The sequence below is a fragment of the Meleagris gallopavo genome, chromosome 34 (genome assembly GCF_905368555.1).
Source record: "Meleagris gallopavo chromosome 34, MGAL_WU_HG_1.1, whole genome shotgun sequence".
Classification (NCBI taxonomy): Eukaryota; Metazoa; Chordata; class Aves; order Galliformes; family Phasianidae; genus Meleagris; species Meleagris gallopavo.
Genome location: NC_139438.1, coordinates 305,009 through 318,918, shown reverse-complemented (window position 1 = coordinate 318,918; position 13,910 = coordinate 305,009). Strand labels below are relative to the sequence as shown.

Genomic DNA, 13,910 nt, shown 5'->3' with positions numbered 1-13,910 from the left:
GTGTTCCCAGGGCTGACTGAGTCCTTTCCCAGGGGCTCAATCAGTGTTTCAGGCTGTGACTCAACAGTTCCCATACACCAGTGTCACTCCTTTCTACAAAAAGGGCAAGAAGGATTTGGGAAACTACAGGGCAGTCAGCCTCACCTGTGTCCCTGGAAAGGTGATGGAAGAGCTTCTTCTGGATGCCATCTCCAAGCAATTGGAAGAGAAGGAGGTCATCAGGAATAGTCAGCATGGATTCACCAAGGGAGAATTGCGCTTGACCAACCTCATAGCCTTCTAGGATGGCAGCTCTGGCTGGGTGGATGGGGGGAGAGTAGTGGATGTCATCTACCTTGACTTCAGCAAGGCTTTTGGTACTGTCTCCCACAACATCCAGGTAACAAAGCGTGGAATAGATGAGTGGATGGTGACACGGGTTGAGAACCGGTGACTGGCTGAGCTCAGAGGGTGGTGACTGGTGGCACAGAGTCTGGTTGGAGGCCTGTGACCAGCAGTGTTCCCCAGGGAGTGGTGCTGGGTCCGGTCTTGTTCAGCATCGTCAACCTTGGTGAGGGGATGGGTGTCCACTCTCAGTAAGTGCAGCAATAATACAAAGCCGGGAGGAAAGGCTGAGTGACCTGGGGCTGTTCAGCCTTGAAAAAAGAAGACTGAGAGGGGATCTGATCAATGTCTATAATGATCTCTAGAGGTCCCTTCCAGCCCCTACGGTTCTGTGATCCTTTGGCTTTGGATTCTTGTTGGGATGCTCCTGTTGTTTCGTGTCCCTAAAAATGGTCTCTTGGTCCATTGGATGACCTTCAACGTTGAGTGCCCCTTGCTGATGTCCCTTGTCCCTCCTGGAGGCTCTCAGACTTCCTTGAGGATGTTAAAACCCATTGTTGTTCCTCAGCACCATCCCACGACCTCATGCTGGGACAATCTCCTTGTTTCATGTCCCCCTAAATGTTCTCTCAGCCCATTGTGTGACCTTCAGTGTTGGGTGTCCATCACTGGTGTCCACTGTCACCCCTGCTGGCCCTCAGACCTCGTTGGGGACATTGGAACCCATTGATGTCACTCAACACCATCCCCTGTCCTCGTGATGGGATTCTCGCATTGTTTTGTGTCCCTACAAATGATCTCTTGTCCCACTGGATGACTTTCAACGTTGGGTGTCCCTCAACACTGTCCCTTGTCTCCCTGGGGACACCAAGGTGGGTTCCTGGGGACGCCAGAGCTGATCCTTGGTGACACTGGGGTGTCCTTTGTCCCTTGGTGACACCAGGTTGGGTCCTTGGGGTCATGGAGGTGTGCTCCTTGTCCCCCTGGGAACACCACAGCTGATCCTTGGGGACATCAGAGTGGGTCCTTGGGGAAATGGAGGTGTGTCCCTTGTTCCCTTAGGGACACCAGGGTGGGTCCTTAGGGACGTGAAGGTGTCTTTTGTCCCCTTGAGGATACCAGGACTGATCCTTGGGGACATCAGGGAGCCCTTGTCCCCTTGGAGACACCAGGATTGGTCCTTGGGGACATGGAGGTGTTCCTTGTCCCCTTTGGGGCACCACAGCTGATCTTTGGGGACACCAGAGTGGGTCCTTAGAGACATGGGGCTGTCCCTCGTCCCCTTAGGGGCAGTGGGGCCATTCCCAGTGACACTGCACTGTCCCTCTTCCCACCCCCCCCCACATTCCTGTTGTCACCACACTGGTGGCCACATCCTGTCCCCACCCCAATCCCAGTTCCTCCTTCCACAGAACTGGGTGGCACAGAGAGGGGGAGTGACACATGTTTAGGGGTGTCAACGTGGGAGTGGGACATTTCTGGGGGGTGGCACTGGGGTGGTGGCACGTGTCCAGGGGTGGCATCGAGGGGGGTTGACACGTGTCTGGGGGTGGTGACACACATCCGGAGGGGCGGCACTGGGGAGGGGTGACAATTGTCTGAGGGTGTCCCCAGCTGTGTCACTGCAGCCATGGGTCAGGGCCGAGCAGGTGCAGCGCTGTGGGGCCGGAGGGAAAGGGGAGATAACGACGATGGGACCCCCCCCAACCCTATCGCTGTCCCCACAGGTTGGGGGTGGCAATGGGGGTCCTGTGGGGCCCCCCTGGGGCTGTGGCTGCTGCTGGGGGCGGCCGTGGTGGCGTGGGGGCTGCTGCTGGGGACACTGCTGGGACGGCGTGAGTGGGGCAGGGGGTTGGGGGGTTGGAGGGTGTGGGGGGGGGGATGTGGGGTCATTGAGGAGAGGGAATGTGGGGATGTTGTGGGGACATGGGGGTGTGGGGACACTGGGGACATGGGGGGGCATGGGGACATTGAGGGATATGGGGGGAACATGGGGGTGTGGGGACGTGGTGGAACAGAGGGGGACATGGGGACATTTTGGGGACATGGGGGTGTGCAGACATTGGGGGATACAGGGGGGACATGGGGACATTGTGGAGGGGGGATGTTAAAGGGACAGGGAGGTGAGGGGACATCAGGGGAGACATGGGGACATTGTGGGGACACGGGGATATTGTGAGGACATGGGGATCAGGGGGCATGGGAAGGATGGTGGGGGACATTGTGAGGACATGGGAGTGTGGGGACATTGAGATGGGAAGACACTTAGGGGACATGGGAGGAGGGGACATGGGGGAAGAGGAGGGAGGTGGAGACATTATGAGGACATGGGGGTGGGGATACTGGGGAACGGGGAGACATGGGAACATTGTGGGGATGTGAGGGAACATGGAGATGTGGGGAAATTGGGGGACATGGGGATGTGGGGACATGGGGGGGACATGGGGGGACATGGGGGACAGGGAGTTATAGGGGGCTGTGGGAATCTGTGGGGCCATGGGGGTCTCTGAGATGCATGGAGTTATGGGGAGCTCTGGGCTCTGTGGGGCTGTGGGGATCTCTGAGGTGTCTATGGAACAGAGAGGGGCTATGGGGAGTCTGTGGGGTGTCTAACGGGGCAGGGGGGTCTATGAGATTCTCTATGGGGTCTATGGGACCCTGGGATGTCAATGATGATTCCATTGGGTCCATGGGGGACCTATGGGGCAGTGTGGGGCTGTGAGGTGTCTATAGGGTGTCTATGAGATGTCTATGGGGTGCCTGCTGGGCAGTGTGTTTTATGGGGGCTATGGGGTGTCTATGGTGTGTCTATGGAGTGTCTATAGAGTGTCTGAGTCTATGGGGTGTCTATTGGGGCTCTATAGGGTCTATGGACAGAGCTCTGGGCTCTCTGGGGCTGTGGGAATCTCTGAGGTGTTTATGAGGCAGTGGGATCTATAGGGTGTCTACGGGGCAGTGAAGGTCTATGGGGGGGGGGCCTGCGGGTAGAGGATTCTGTGGGAGTTATGGGGTTTCTATGGGCAGTGGGGACTATCGGGTCTGTTGGGTGTCTATATGGCAAGGGGTGTCTATGAGATGTCTGTGGGGCAGTGGAGGGCTATGGGGTTTCCGTGGGGGTCTATGGGGTGTCTATGGGGCCGTGGGACGGGGGGAGGTGGCACTGTTTCCCCCCCTTCCCAACAGATGCAGCGCTGTCACAGGAGATCCAGCGCCTGAGGGACACTCAGCAACTGCTGGAGAGCAACGGTGGGGATATGGGGTGAGGGAGGGGGGATATGGGGTTATGGTGCCATGGGGACACGGGTGACAGCGGCGCCGCACCCCACAGGCTCAGCACTGGCAGCGGCACTGGCAGCACTGGAGGGGAACCAAACGCAGCTGAAGAAGCACGGTGGGTGTCACTGTCACCCCCACGTCACAGCTGTGTCCCCATCTCCCCCTGTCCCTGTGTCCCCATGTCCCCTCTGTCCCCAAATGTCCCTTCCAGGTATGGAGACGGCGGCGCTGCTGGACCTCCTCTCTGCCAACCAGAGTGCAACGCGGCTCGAGGGTGGGACATGGGGATGTGGGGACACAGGGATGTGGGGACATGGGAGGGTGTGGGGGGACGTGGGGATTTGGGGACAGAGGGACAGGGGGATGTGGGGGGACATGGGGACACAGGGACCTGGGGACATGGGGATGTGGGGACAGAGAAATGGGGGGATGTGGGGGCGTGAGGATGTGGGGAAGGGGGGATATGGGGATGTGGGGGCACGGGGACATGGGGGGACATGGGGGATATGGAGGGACATGGAGACATGGGGATTTGGGGACATGGGGATGTGGGGATGTGGGGATGTGGGGGTGTGGGGATACAGGGACACAGAGGTGTGGGGACAAGGGGACCTGGGGATGTGGGGGCATGGAGACGCGAATGCATGGGGACATGTAGACATGGGGACGTGGGGATTTGGGGACAATGGGGACACGGAGCCGTTTGGCACGCGGTTCTGTCCCCATAGTTTCAGGGATAATGGTGTCGGTGTGGAGGGAGCGCAGCACCACACGCAGCGCTCTGCACCAACTGCTGCACGCCATGTGGGCACTGAACCGTGAGCAACAGCGGGGAGAGGGGAGGGGGTGACATTGGGGTCTGTGGGGACACGGGGACCCCATGGGGGTGAACTTCGGGGTCAGTGTGTGGGTGATGTCCCATGGGGGGTAATGTGGGTGGATGGGGACGTTGGGGTCTGTGGGGTCATGGGGTCCCCGTGAGTTGTGGTCGGTGGGTGAAGTCCCAATGGGGGTGACACTGGGTCCGTGGGGACACAGGGACCCCATGGGGGGTAACACTGGTGTCGCTGGGTGGGTGATGTCCCATGGGGATGGGAACGTTGGGGTCTGTGGGGTCATAGGGTCCCCGTGGGTGATGATACTGGGGTCAGTGGGTAAAATCCCACTGGGGGTGACATTGGGGTCCGTGGGGGGGTGACATGGGGGTCGGCGGGTGCCAATGTCCCCATGGGTGCCCCCCAGGCTCCTCGTGCCAGGTGTGCCCCCCCGGGTGGCGGCTGCACGGGGGCAGCTGTTATATGGTGGGGAGCGGCGCTGTGGGGTGGGCGCAGGCGCAGGGCCGCTGCCGGGACAGTGGGGCACAGCTGGTGGTCATCGGCGATGCACAGGAGCAGGTGGGTGCTATGGGGTGTGGGGGGCACTGAGGGGTGTTAAGGTCCGCTATGGGGTGATGTGGGGCGGTGTGGGGTGATATGGGGCACCGTGGGGAGCTATGGTCTGCTATGGGGTGACGTGGGGTGGTGTGGGGTACTGAAGGACTTTAAAGGGTTGTGGCTGTGGGGTCTATGGGGGCTATGGGGTGATATAGGGTTCTATGGGGCACTTACGGAGCACTATGATTGTCACTATGGGGCGCTATGGTGCGCTATGGGGTGCTATGGGGCGCTATGGGGCGCTATGTGTGCCATTGGTTTCTATGGGACGCTGTGGGGTGGTGCTGTGGGTCCCACACCCCCCTTCCGCACCCAGGAGTTCCTGACTTCATTGGCCCCCCCCCATGAGACGTGGATCGGACTCCATGACCGCAGCACGGAGGGTTCCTTCCAATGGGTGGATGGCAGCGCCCTCAGCTTCCGGTGGGACGGGTCACGAGGTCACAGGGGGTCATGGGGGTCACGGAGTCACGGGGGTCACAGGGGTGATGGGGGGTTGAGGGTTATTGGCTGTGGGGGGGTGGCGGGGGTCATAAGGGGTTTGGAGTCAGGGTCTGTGGGGTCGTGAGACGCTATGGGGTGTTAATGGGGTCTGTGTGTCTATGGGCTGTGGGGTCTATGGGCTATGGAGCATCTATGGGGTCTAAAGGGCTACATCTATGCGGTTTCCATGGGGTGGCTATGGGGCCATGGGGTGGCTATGGGGTTTTCATGGGCTCTATGGGGTGGCTATGGGGAGTCTATGGGGTGTCTATGCGGTGTCTACGGGTCTACGGGGTGGCTACGTGGCGTCCACGGAATCTGTGAGTTGGCTATGGGGCTATGGGGTCTAGGGGATGGCTATGGGGTGGCTATGGGGTTTTCATGGGATCTATGAGTTGGCTGTGGGACTATGGGGTCTATGAGATGGCAGTGGAGCTATGGGGTGGCAGTGGGGTGTCTATGGATCTACGGGGTGGCTATAGGGCTTCCATGGGATCTATGAGTTGGCTATGGAGCTATGAAGTCTAGGGGATGGCTATGGGGTGGCTATGAAGCTTCCATGGGGGTTATGGGGTGGCTATGGGGTGGCTATGGGGTTTCCATGGGATCTACGAGTTGGCTGTGGGGCTATGGGGTCTATTGGATGGCTATGGGGCTTTGACACCCGCCTTCCCCCCCATAGGAACTGGCGCTGGGGTCAGCCGGATGAGGCGGGGGGGGGCGAGGACTGCGTGGCCATGGACTCCCGGGGGGGGGGGGGACAGACCGTGTGCTGTCAGCCTGGGGGGATGGGTGTGCGAGAGGGGCTGGGGCTGCTGAGCTGCTCCATGGGGGGAGAGATGGACATCTATGGGGGGACATTGGTGGGGAGACGAGGGGGGGGACAGTGGAGTCAGGGTGGAGATGGCAGCGGAGCTATGGGGTGGCTATGGGTCTATGGGGTGGCTATGGGGTCTATGGGGTCTATGAGATGGCTGTGGGGTTTCCATGGGGCTATGGAATGGCTATGGGGTGGCTATGGGGTTTCCATGGGGTGGGAGGAGGGAGGCGATGCACTTCATTGAGGACAATAAAGGAATGGAATCTGACATTGTGTGACTGATGTGGGGGGGAGGAGGGGGCACTGGGGACAATCAGAGAATGAAGTGTGACACTGCGGGGTGGGGGGGGAGCAGACAATGGAGACATTGGGGACATTTTTGGGCACGCGGTGCCTTTAATGCAAAATAGAGAGGGGCGTGGCCTCGCGCTGGGCGAGGTGTGGGCGTGGTCTTTTGCGGAGGGCGTGGTCAGGTGGTGGGCGTGGTCGTCAGAAGCCCCGCCCCCTCCGCTGATCTCACGCGGGAGAGCTCCGCCCTCAGCTCCTCCTCCAGCCCCGCAGCCTCCATCAGGAACCGCGTGCCTGCACCAGTATGGACCAGTATGGACCAATATCAGTGCAGACCAGTATGGACCAGAATGCGCCAGTATGGACCAGTATGGACCAGTATAGGTCAATACCAGTATGGACCAGTACAGACCAGTATGGACCAGAATGGACTAGCATGGACCAGTAAAGGTCAATACCAGTATGGACAAGAATGGACCAGTATGGGCCAGTATAGGTCAATACCAGTATGGACCAGAATGGACCAATATAGATCAATACCAGTAAGGAGCAGTAAGGACCACTGTAGACCAGTACAGACCAGTATGGACCAGTACCGATCAGTATGGACCAGTTTAGGTCAGCGGAAACCAATCCCAGTATGGACCAGTAGGGACCAGTATGGATGGATATACACCAGTATGGACCAATAAGGACGTGTAGGGAACAGCAGAGATCAGTATAGGTCAATCCCAGTAGGGACCAGTAGGAACCAGTATGGACCAGTATGGACCTGAATGGACCAGAAGGGACCAGGATAGACCTAAATGGATCAGTATGGATCAGAATGGACCAGTATAGACCTTAATGGATCAGTAGGGACCAGTACAAACCAATACCAGTAAGAACCAATACTCCCAGTCCCTCCCAGTCCCTCCCATTGCCCCCCAGTTTGGCTCCCAGTACCTTCCAGCCGCAGCCGCCCCACATCGGCCCCAAAGCGCTGCACCATCACCGCTCTGTGCCGCCCTGAGAGGGACAGCACCACCATGGGGCCCCAGTGTCCCCAGATGTCCCCAATATCCCCATAGATGCCCCCATGTTCCCAGTGTCCCCACTGTCCTCGTTGTCCCTTTGTCCCCATATCCCCACATTCCTCCCATTGTCTCCATAACCTCCAATGTCCCCAAAAGTCCCCAAATCCCCCAATGTCCCGAGTGTCTCTAATGCCCCCAACGTCCCCAATGTCCCCATATCTCCATAATGTCCCCAGTGTCCCCATATCTCCCCTTGTCCTCAGTGTCCCCATAATATCCCCACTGTCCCCAGAGTCCCCAGTGTCTCAATGTCCCCATTTGTCCCAGCATCCCCACATGCCCCAATGGTCCCAAAGTTTCTGATGTCCCCAATGTCCCCAATGTCCCCATAATGTCCCCAATGCCCCCATTGCCCTCAATGTCCCAATGTCCCCATTACACCTGATGTCCCCAATACTCCAAATGTCCCCAATGTCCTCATTGTTCCCAATGTCCCCAAAGTCTCCAATGTTCCCAATGTCCCTCATTGCCCCCAATGTCCCCATTACACCCAATGTCCCTGATACCCCCAGATGTCCCCAATGTCCTCACTGTTCCCAATGTCTCCAACGTTTCCAATGTCCCCAATGTCCCCATTGTCCTCATTGTCCTTGTTGTCCCCATATCCCCCATTGCCCCCCGTGTCCCCATATCCCCATATCCCCCAGTGTCCCCATATTCCCCAGTGTCCCCAATGTCCCCATATCCTCCAGTGTCCCCAATGTCCCTCATTGCCCCCAATGTCTCCATATCCTCCAGTGTCCCCAATGTCCCCATATTCCCCAATGTCCCCATATCCTCCAATGTCCCCAATGTCCCCATATCCCCCAATGTCCCCATATCCCCCAGTGTCCCCAATGTCCCCATTGCCCCCAATGTCCCCATATCCCCCAGTGTCCCCAATGTCCCCAAAACCCCCAGTGTCCCCAATGTCCCCATTGCCCCCAATGTCCCCATATCCCCCAGTGTCCCCAATGTCCCCATTACACCTGATGTCCCCAATACCCCAAATGTCTCCAATGTCTCATTGTTCCCAGTGTCTCCAATGTCCCCAATCTCCCCATTGTCCTCCTTGTCCCCAATGTCCCCAAACCCCCCCCGCTCCCCCACCCCCGCTGTCCCCATACCATCCTTCTCCTCCTGCTCCACCCTCCCCCGCAGATCCTCCATCCGCTGCCACTTCTGGGGCACTGTGGGGGGGGGGGAACAACAAACACGTGGGGGTGTCACCATGGTGGGGGAGGGTCCCTACTTTGAGGTCTCCCGATTATGGGGTCCCATTGTGTGGGGTTTTTTTTGGGGGGGGTCCCATCTCACCTCCAGCCCACAGCTCCTCCTGGTGGTCCCGCAGCTGCACCAAATCTCGCGAGATTTCCATGTCTGTTGGATGGGTGAAGGGGTCCGGGGGGGGGGGGTTGGGGGGGGTCACTATGGGGGGCACTATGGGGGACAGACTATATGGGAGTTTCTTTGGGGGGATTTCTATGGGGGGGTCACTATGACAGCCACTATTAGTCGGGCACCTTGGGGGTGTCGATCTGGGGGGAGGGATTGTGGGGGGGCATAATTTGGGGGGCACCGTGGGGGGGGGTCTCTGTGGGGGGGTCTTTTTTGGGAGTGTCACATTGGAGGGGTGTCTATGGGGGGGATCTCTATGGGGAGGTTTCCTTGGGGGGGGGGGGGGTCACTATGGGGGGGATGGGAAACTAAGAGGGATTCCATGAGAGAGTTCTTATGGAGGGGGGTCACTATGGGGGGGTCTCTGTCTCTTTGGGGGGGGTCTCTCCGGGGGGGGACTCACCCAGGCTGAGCAGCGCCAGCAGCAGCCCCGCCCACAGCAGCATGGAGCAGCCCAGTGCCCCCCCCAGCAGTGGGGCTGCAATTGAAAGGGGGAGAGTGGGGGGAGGGGGAGGCAGGAGAACGCCCAAATCCCACCATGTAGCACCAACCCCCCCCCCCCCCCAGTGCAGGACACCAAATTTCACCCTTCTCCAACTCAGAGGAAATCCAATACTCCCCTATCTCCCCCCTCCCCCCTTAAATCTCTATGGGATCCCTATAGAACTCCCAGTTGCACCCCCACCCCCCCCCTCAGTACTCCAAATCACCCCCCCTGCTACCCCAATCCCCCCCAGGACGTCCCAAATCCCCCCACCAAAATCCCAAATCCTCCCTCCAGACCACAAATCCTCCCCCCCCCCACGGCTGCCACCCCCCCCCCACCCCGGATCCCAAACACTCTCCCTTGACCCCCTAAATCAACTCCAGGACCCTCGATTACCCCCCCTCAAGACCTAAAAATCCCCCCCCGAAAGCCCCCCTAGTAGCCTTCATGACCGCAAATCCACCCCCCAGGATTCTCCAAATTCCCCCAGGACCCCAAACCCCCCAACCATCCCTCCAAGCTCCCGTACTTCTCCCCTCAAGACCCTCAAATCACCCCAGGACTCCCAAACCCCCCCCCCAGGACCCCAAATCCTCCATCAAGTCCCCCAAATCCCTCCACCAAGACCTCCTCCAGACTCCCAAATCCACCCCGGATCCCCCAGAAGTATTCAGGACCTCAAATCCACCCCCCCCCCCATGACCCCAAATCCCCCCCAGGACACCCAGTTACCCCCTCTCAAGACCCCAAAATCCCCCCACCTCACCCCCCCCCCCAGGAGCTCCCCCCAGCAATCTTCAGGACCCAAATCCCTCCTCACCCAGAACACTCCAAACCCCCCAAGACCTCAACCACCCTCCTAAGCTCCTCTATATCCCCCCTCAAGACCCTCAATTCCCCCCCCCCCCCCCCAGGACCCCAAATCTCTCCCCACTCCCCCAGTGATCCCCCCCGCTCCCACCTGCCCGTCCCCAGTTCATGGCGCTGTGAGTGCTATGGGGTTGGCTGCGCCCCATAGGGCCACTCCCCCCCCATAGAGCACACTCCTATGGGGCCACACCCACCATGGGCACCCATGGGCACCACCCTGGTCAAAAATGTCACTTGTTCAAAATGTCCTCACTGGGGTCCCCAGTGTCCCCATGTCCAAAATGTCCTCACATTCCCATTGTCCCCATTGTCCCCAGTGTCCCCAATGTCCCCATATCCATAATGTCCCTATGTACCCACATCCCCAATGTCCCCAACGTCCCCAGTGTCTCCATGTCCCCCCCCATATCCACAACATCCTCATGTCCCCAACGTCCACAGTGTCCCCATGTCCCCCCCCTCATGTCACATTGTCCCCAGGCAGCTGGCATTGCCACGTGTCCCCCTCTGCCCCTGGTGTCCCCACGTCCTCCCTCCCACCTCCCCCAACTCTGGCCCCCAAAAAGGGGAACTGAAAGGGGAAGCGCCACTGGGTGGAGTGGGGGGGGGGGACAACTTCTGGGGAAGGGACAGACGGTGGGGGAACGTGGGGACAGGGGGATGTGGGGACATGGGGGACACTGGGGACATTGGGATATGGGGACATTGGGATATGGGGACACTGGGACGCTGGGGACACTGGGACGCTGGGGCCATGGGGACATTAGGGAAACGGGGATGTGGGGACACTGTCCTTCCTTATGTTCCCTTGTGTCCCCGTGTCCCTTTTGTCTCCATATCCCACATCCCCATGTCCCCAGTGTCCTCGCATCCCCATCATGTCCCCATGTCCCCAAATCCCCATGTTCCCATTTATCCCTGCAGTCTTCATTGTCCCCACTGTCCCCGATGGTCCTCAATGAGCTCTGATGTCCCCATTGTCCCTATTGACCCCAATGCCCTTCGTGGTCCCCAAAGTCCACACTGTCCCTATTGTCTCCATTGTCCCTAAATTCCCCATTGTCCCAATTGACCCCAAAGTCCCTGTTGTCCTCACCGTCCCCAAAGTTCCCATTGTTTCTATTATCCCCATTGTCCCCGTGATCGTCAGCGTCCCCACTGTCCCCCAGTGTCCCCCCTCCCCACCGTCCCCAACCCCTACCCCTATAAAGCCCTCTGGAGGACCGCACGGAGGGGTGGCACTACAAGCAGAGCGCCGCTCTGCGCGCCCCTACTCTATGATACGCGAGCGGGGTCCCCACAGATGAGAGACCCGCTCACTTCCGGTTCCCTCATCCCAGGTGACGTCCGGTTCCGGCGCAGCTCAGTTCCGGTTCCGGCGCGGTGCCCCGGTGACCGCCGGTGCTATGGGCGCTCACCTGGCGCGGCGCTATGCCGGGGGGGCGGACACGGAGCCGGATCCGCTGGCGATGCCCACGTTTCCCCCCGACCTGGGGCTGCCCGGGCGGGAACCGCGCAGTAAGGGGGGGCTCTTGGCCCTTGGGGTCTGTGGGGCCTGGGGGGGTCTGAAGGTGTCCTTGCGGGGTCCTTGCGGGGTCCTTGCGGGGACAGCGGGGTCCCTGGGGGTTGGGGGGGGGGGTCTGCGTGTGGGTCCGAGGGGTCCGTGTGGGGCCCGGGAGGTTTCTGTAGGGCTAGGAGCGGACTGTGTGGATCTGAGGGGTCGGTATGGGGTCTGGGGAGGGGGCATGTGGGGTCTGCGGGGTCTCTGTAGCACTGGAGAGGGTCTGTGTGGGGCCTGAGGGTGTCCCTGAGGGGTCCCCGTGAGGCCTGGGCGATCCATGTGGGTCTCTGTGGGGTCGGGGGGTCTCTGGGGCTGAGGGTGGCCCATGTGGAGCGGTGGCAGCTACTGCCACTCTCCCCCTGATCATGTCTACAGTCCCCAACCAATGTCCCTTTGCCCCCTCCCCCATGACCCCATCCCCAACCACTGACCCTTTATTCCCTGTCCCCAGCCAATGACCCTACCCCTTCACCTGCTGTCCCCTGTCCCCAGCCAATGTCACTTTGCTCCCCTCTGACCCTGTCTCCTGTGTCCCTCTGTCCCCAACCCCTGTCCCCAACCCCATCCCATTATATCCTGTCCCCAACCAGCGTCCCTTTGCCTGCTCCCCCTGACCCTGTCCCCAGCCACTGACCCCTTATCCGCTGTGTCCCCATCCAGTGACCTCATCCCTTCATTTCTTTTCCCGTGACTGTGTCCCCCTGTCCCCAGCCAATGTCACTTCGCTCCCCTCTGACCCTGTCCCCTCACCTGTCCCCTGTGTCCCTCTGTCCCCAACCCCTGTCCCCAACCAATTATATCCTGTCCCCCGTCCCCAGCCAATGTCCCCAACCCCTGTCCCCAACTCCATCCCTTCACACCGTGTCCCCAACCCCATCCCATTATATCCTGTCCCCGTCTGTCCCTTCACCTCCCGTCCTGACTGTGCCCGTGTCTCCAACCCCTGTCCCCCATCCCTTTGCCCCCTGCCCCCTGACGGTGTCCCTTTGCCTCCAGCCATGGTGGCCACAGCTCAGCAGTTGTCGGACGGCCGCGTCCCGTTGGCACAGCGCGATTTCTGCGCTCACCACCTCCTGCGCCTGATGCGCTGCCGCCGCGACGCCTTCCCCAGCCTATGGCAATGCCAACACCTGAGGCACCAATGGGACAGCTGCCAGCACCACGAGTAGGGGGCGGGGGACGGAGGGAGGCAGGGGGACGTGGGGAGGGCAGGGGGATAAGGGGATGTGGGGACATTGAGGGGAGGGGGGCAGGGGAAGACATAGGGACAAAATGAGGACGTGGGGACAAGGTGGGGGCATGGGGACAAAATGGGGCATGGGGATAAGGTGGGAGACATGGGGACGAGGAGGGGTACAGGGACGTGGGGACAGAGTAGGGATACGGCGACCAGAAGGGATCACAGGATGAGGTGAGGATGTGAGACGTGGAGGGGACACAGGGACAAGGAGGGAACAAAGTGGGGACATGGGGTCAAGTAGGTGGCATGGGGTCAAGGTGGGACACGGGGACAAGGTGGGGTATGGGGACAAAGTGGGGACACGGGGACGAGGTGGGACATGAGGACCAGAAGGGGATATGGGGGCACGGGGCCAAGGAGGGGTCATGGGAACAAAATGGGGCATGGGGACCAGGAGGGGACAAAATGGGGACACGGGGGACAGGCAGACATGGGGACACGGGGACGAGGAGGGGCCGTCCATCCACAGCTACGTGATGCGCATGAAGGAGTTTGAGCGCGAGCGGCGGCTGCTGCAGCGCCAGAAGCGGATCCGGGAGCGGGAGGCGGCGGTGGCTGCAGAGTGACAGCCGTGGGGACCCCCACCCACGGGACCCCCACCCTCTGGGTAATGCTGGGCACGGAATAAAGCTCCAAACGCGACCCCGTGTCCTTGGGGACAGTGACACACACACA

The 13,910-nt window shown here is 60.1% G+C and overlaps 3 protein-coding genes across 7 annotated transcripts; 2 read left to right on the top strand and 1 right to left on the bottom strand.

The window, feature by feature from the left end:
* The first annotated feature begins 1,217 nt into the window (after nt 1–1,217).
* On the top strand, nt 1,218–6,660 carry LOC104915895 (C-type lectin domain family 4 member G-like). The gene is made up of 10 exons (XM_085214816.1): nt 1,218–1,973; nt 2,052–2,159; nt 3,508–3,570; nt 3,653–3,715; nt 3,812–3,874; nt 4,329–4,418; nt 4,843–4,994; nt 5,350–5,456; nt 6,199–6,379; nt 6,634–6,660. Exons 1-10 carry the CDS (start codon nt 1,955–1,957, stop codon nt 6,658–6,660), a joined length of 873 nt encoding a protein of 290 aa, XP_085070942.1. The 5' UTR covers nt 1,218–1,954.
* A 48-nt stretch (nt 6,661–6,708) lies between these two features.
* On the bottom strand, nt 6,709–11,889 carry LOC104917188 (uncharacterized). 5 transcript variants are annotated; one of them, XM_085214858.1, is made up of 6 exons: nt 11,755–11,889; nt 9,481–9,555; nt 8,997–9,059; nt 8,807–8,869; nt 7,570–7,632; nt 6,709–6,918 (listed from the first exon to the last, which is right to left on the bottom strand). In XM_085214858.1, the coding sequence occupies exons 2-6, from the start codon at nt 9,521–9,523 to the stop codon at nt 6,806–6,808; spliced, it is 345 nt and encodes a 114-aa protein (XP_085070984.1). In that variant the 5' UTR covers nt 9,524–9,555; nt 11,755–11,889; the 3' UTR covers nt 6,709–6,805. The 5 variants fall into 5 exon arrangements, with proteins under 5 accessions (XP_085070984.1, XP_085070983.1, XP_085070982.1 ...); XM_085214857.1 differs by having other exon boundaries at nt 11,709–11,832; XM_085214856.1 differs by having other exon boundaries at nt 11,636–11,774.
* NDUFB7 (NADH:ubiquinone oxidoreductase subunit B7) lies at nt 11,817–13,906 on the top strand. The gene is made up of 3 exons (XM_003208245.5): nt 11,817–11,952; nt 12,992–13,160; nt 13,705–13,906. The coding sequence occupies exons 1-3, from the start codon at nt 11,841–11,843 to the stop codon at nt 13,799–13,801; spliced, it is 378 nt and encodes a 125-aa protein (XP_003208293.1). The 5' UTR covers nt 11,817–11,840; the 3' UTR covers nt 13,802–13,906.
* Nucleotides 13,907–13,910: the final 4 nt, after the last annotated feature.

Excerpts from the sequence above, each read along its gene's own strand:
- LOC104915895 (XM_085214816.1), top strand. Across the intron at positions 3,571-3,652 it reads GCAACTGCTGGAGAGCAACG|GCTCAGCACTGGCAGCGGCA; the intron begins GTGGGGATATGG and ends CGCACCCCACAG. Across the intron at positions 5,457-6,198 it reads GGCAGCGCCCTCAGCTTCCG|GAACTGGCGCTGGGGTCAGC; the intron begins GTGGGACGGGTC and ends TCCCCCCCATAG.
- LOC104917188 (XM_085214854.1), bottom strand. The coding sequence starts at position 10,580 with ATGGGGCGCAGCCAACCCCATAGCACTCACAGCGCCATGAACTGGGGA. Across the intron at positions 9,060-9,480 it reads GCTGGCGCTGCTCAGCCTGG|ACATGGAAATCTCGCGAGAT; the intron begins GTGAGTCCCCCC and ends CCCATCCAACAG. Across the intron at positions 6,919-7,569 it reads GGGGCGGCTGCGGCTGGAAG|GCACGCGGTTCCTGATGGAG; the intron begins GTACTGGGAGCC and ends ATACTGGTGCAG.
- NDUFB7 (XM_003208245.5), top strand. The coding sequence starts at position 11,841 with ATGGGCGCTCACCTGGCGCGGCGCTATGCCGGGGGGGCGGACACGGAG. Across the intron at positions 11,953-12,991 it reads GCCCGGGCGGGAACCGCGCA|CCATGGTGGCCACAGCTCAG; the intron begins GTAAGGGGGGGC and ends CTTTGCCTCCAG. Across the intron at positions 13,161-13,704 it reads GACAGCTGCCAGCACCACGA|CTACGTGATGCGCATGAAGG; the intron begins GTAGGGGGCGGG and ends GTCCATCCACAG.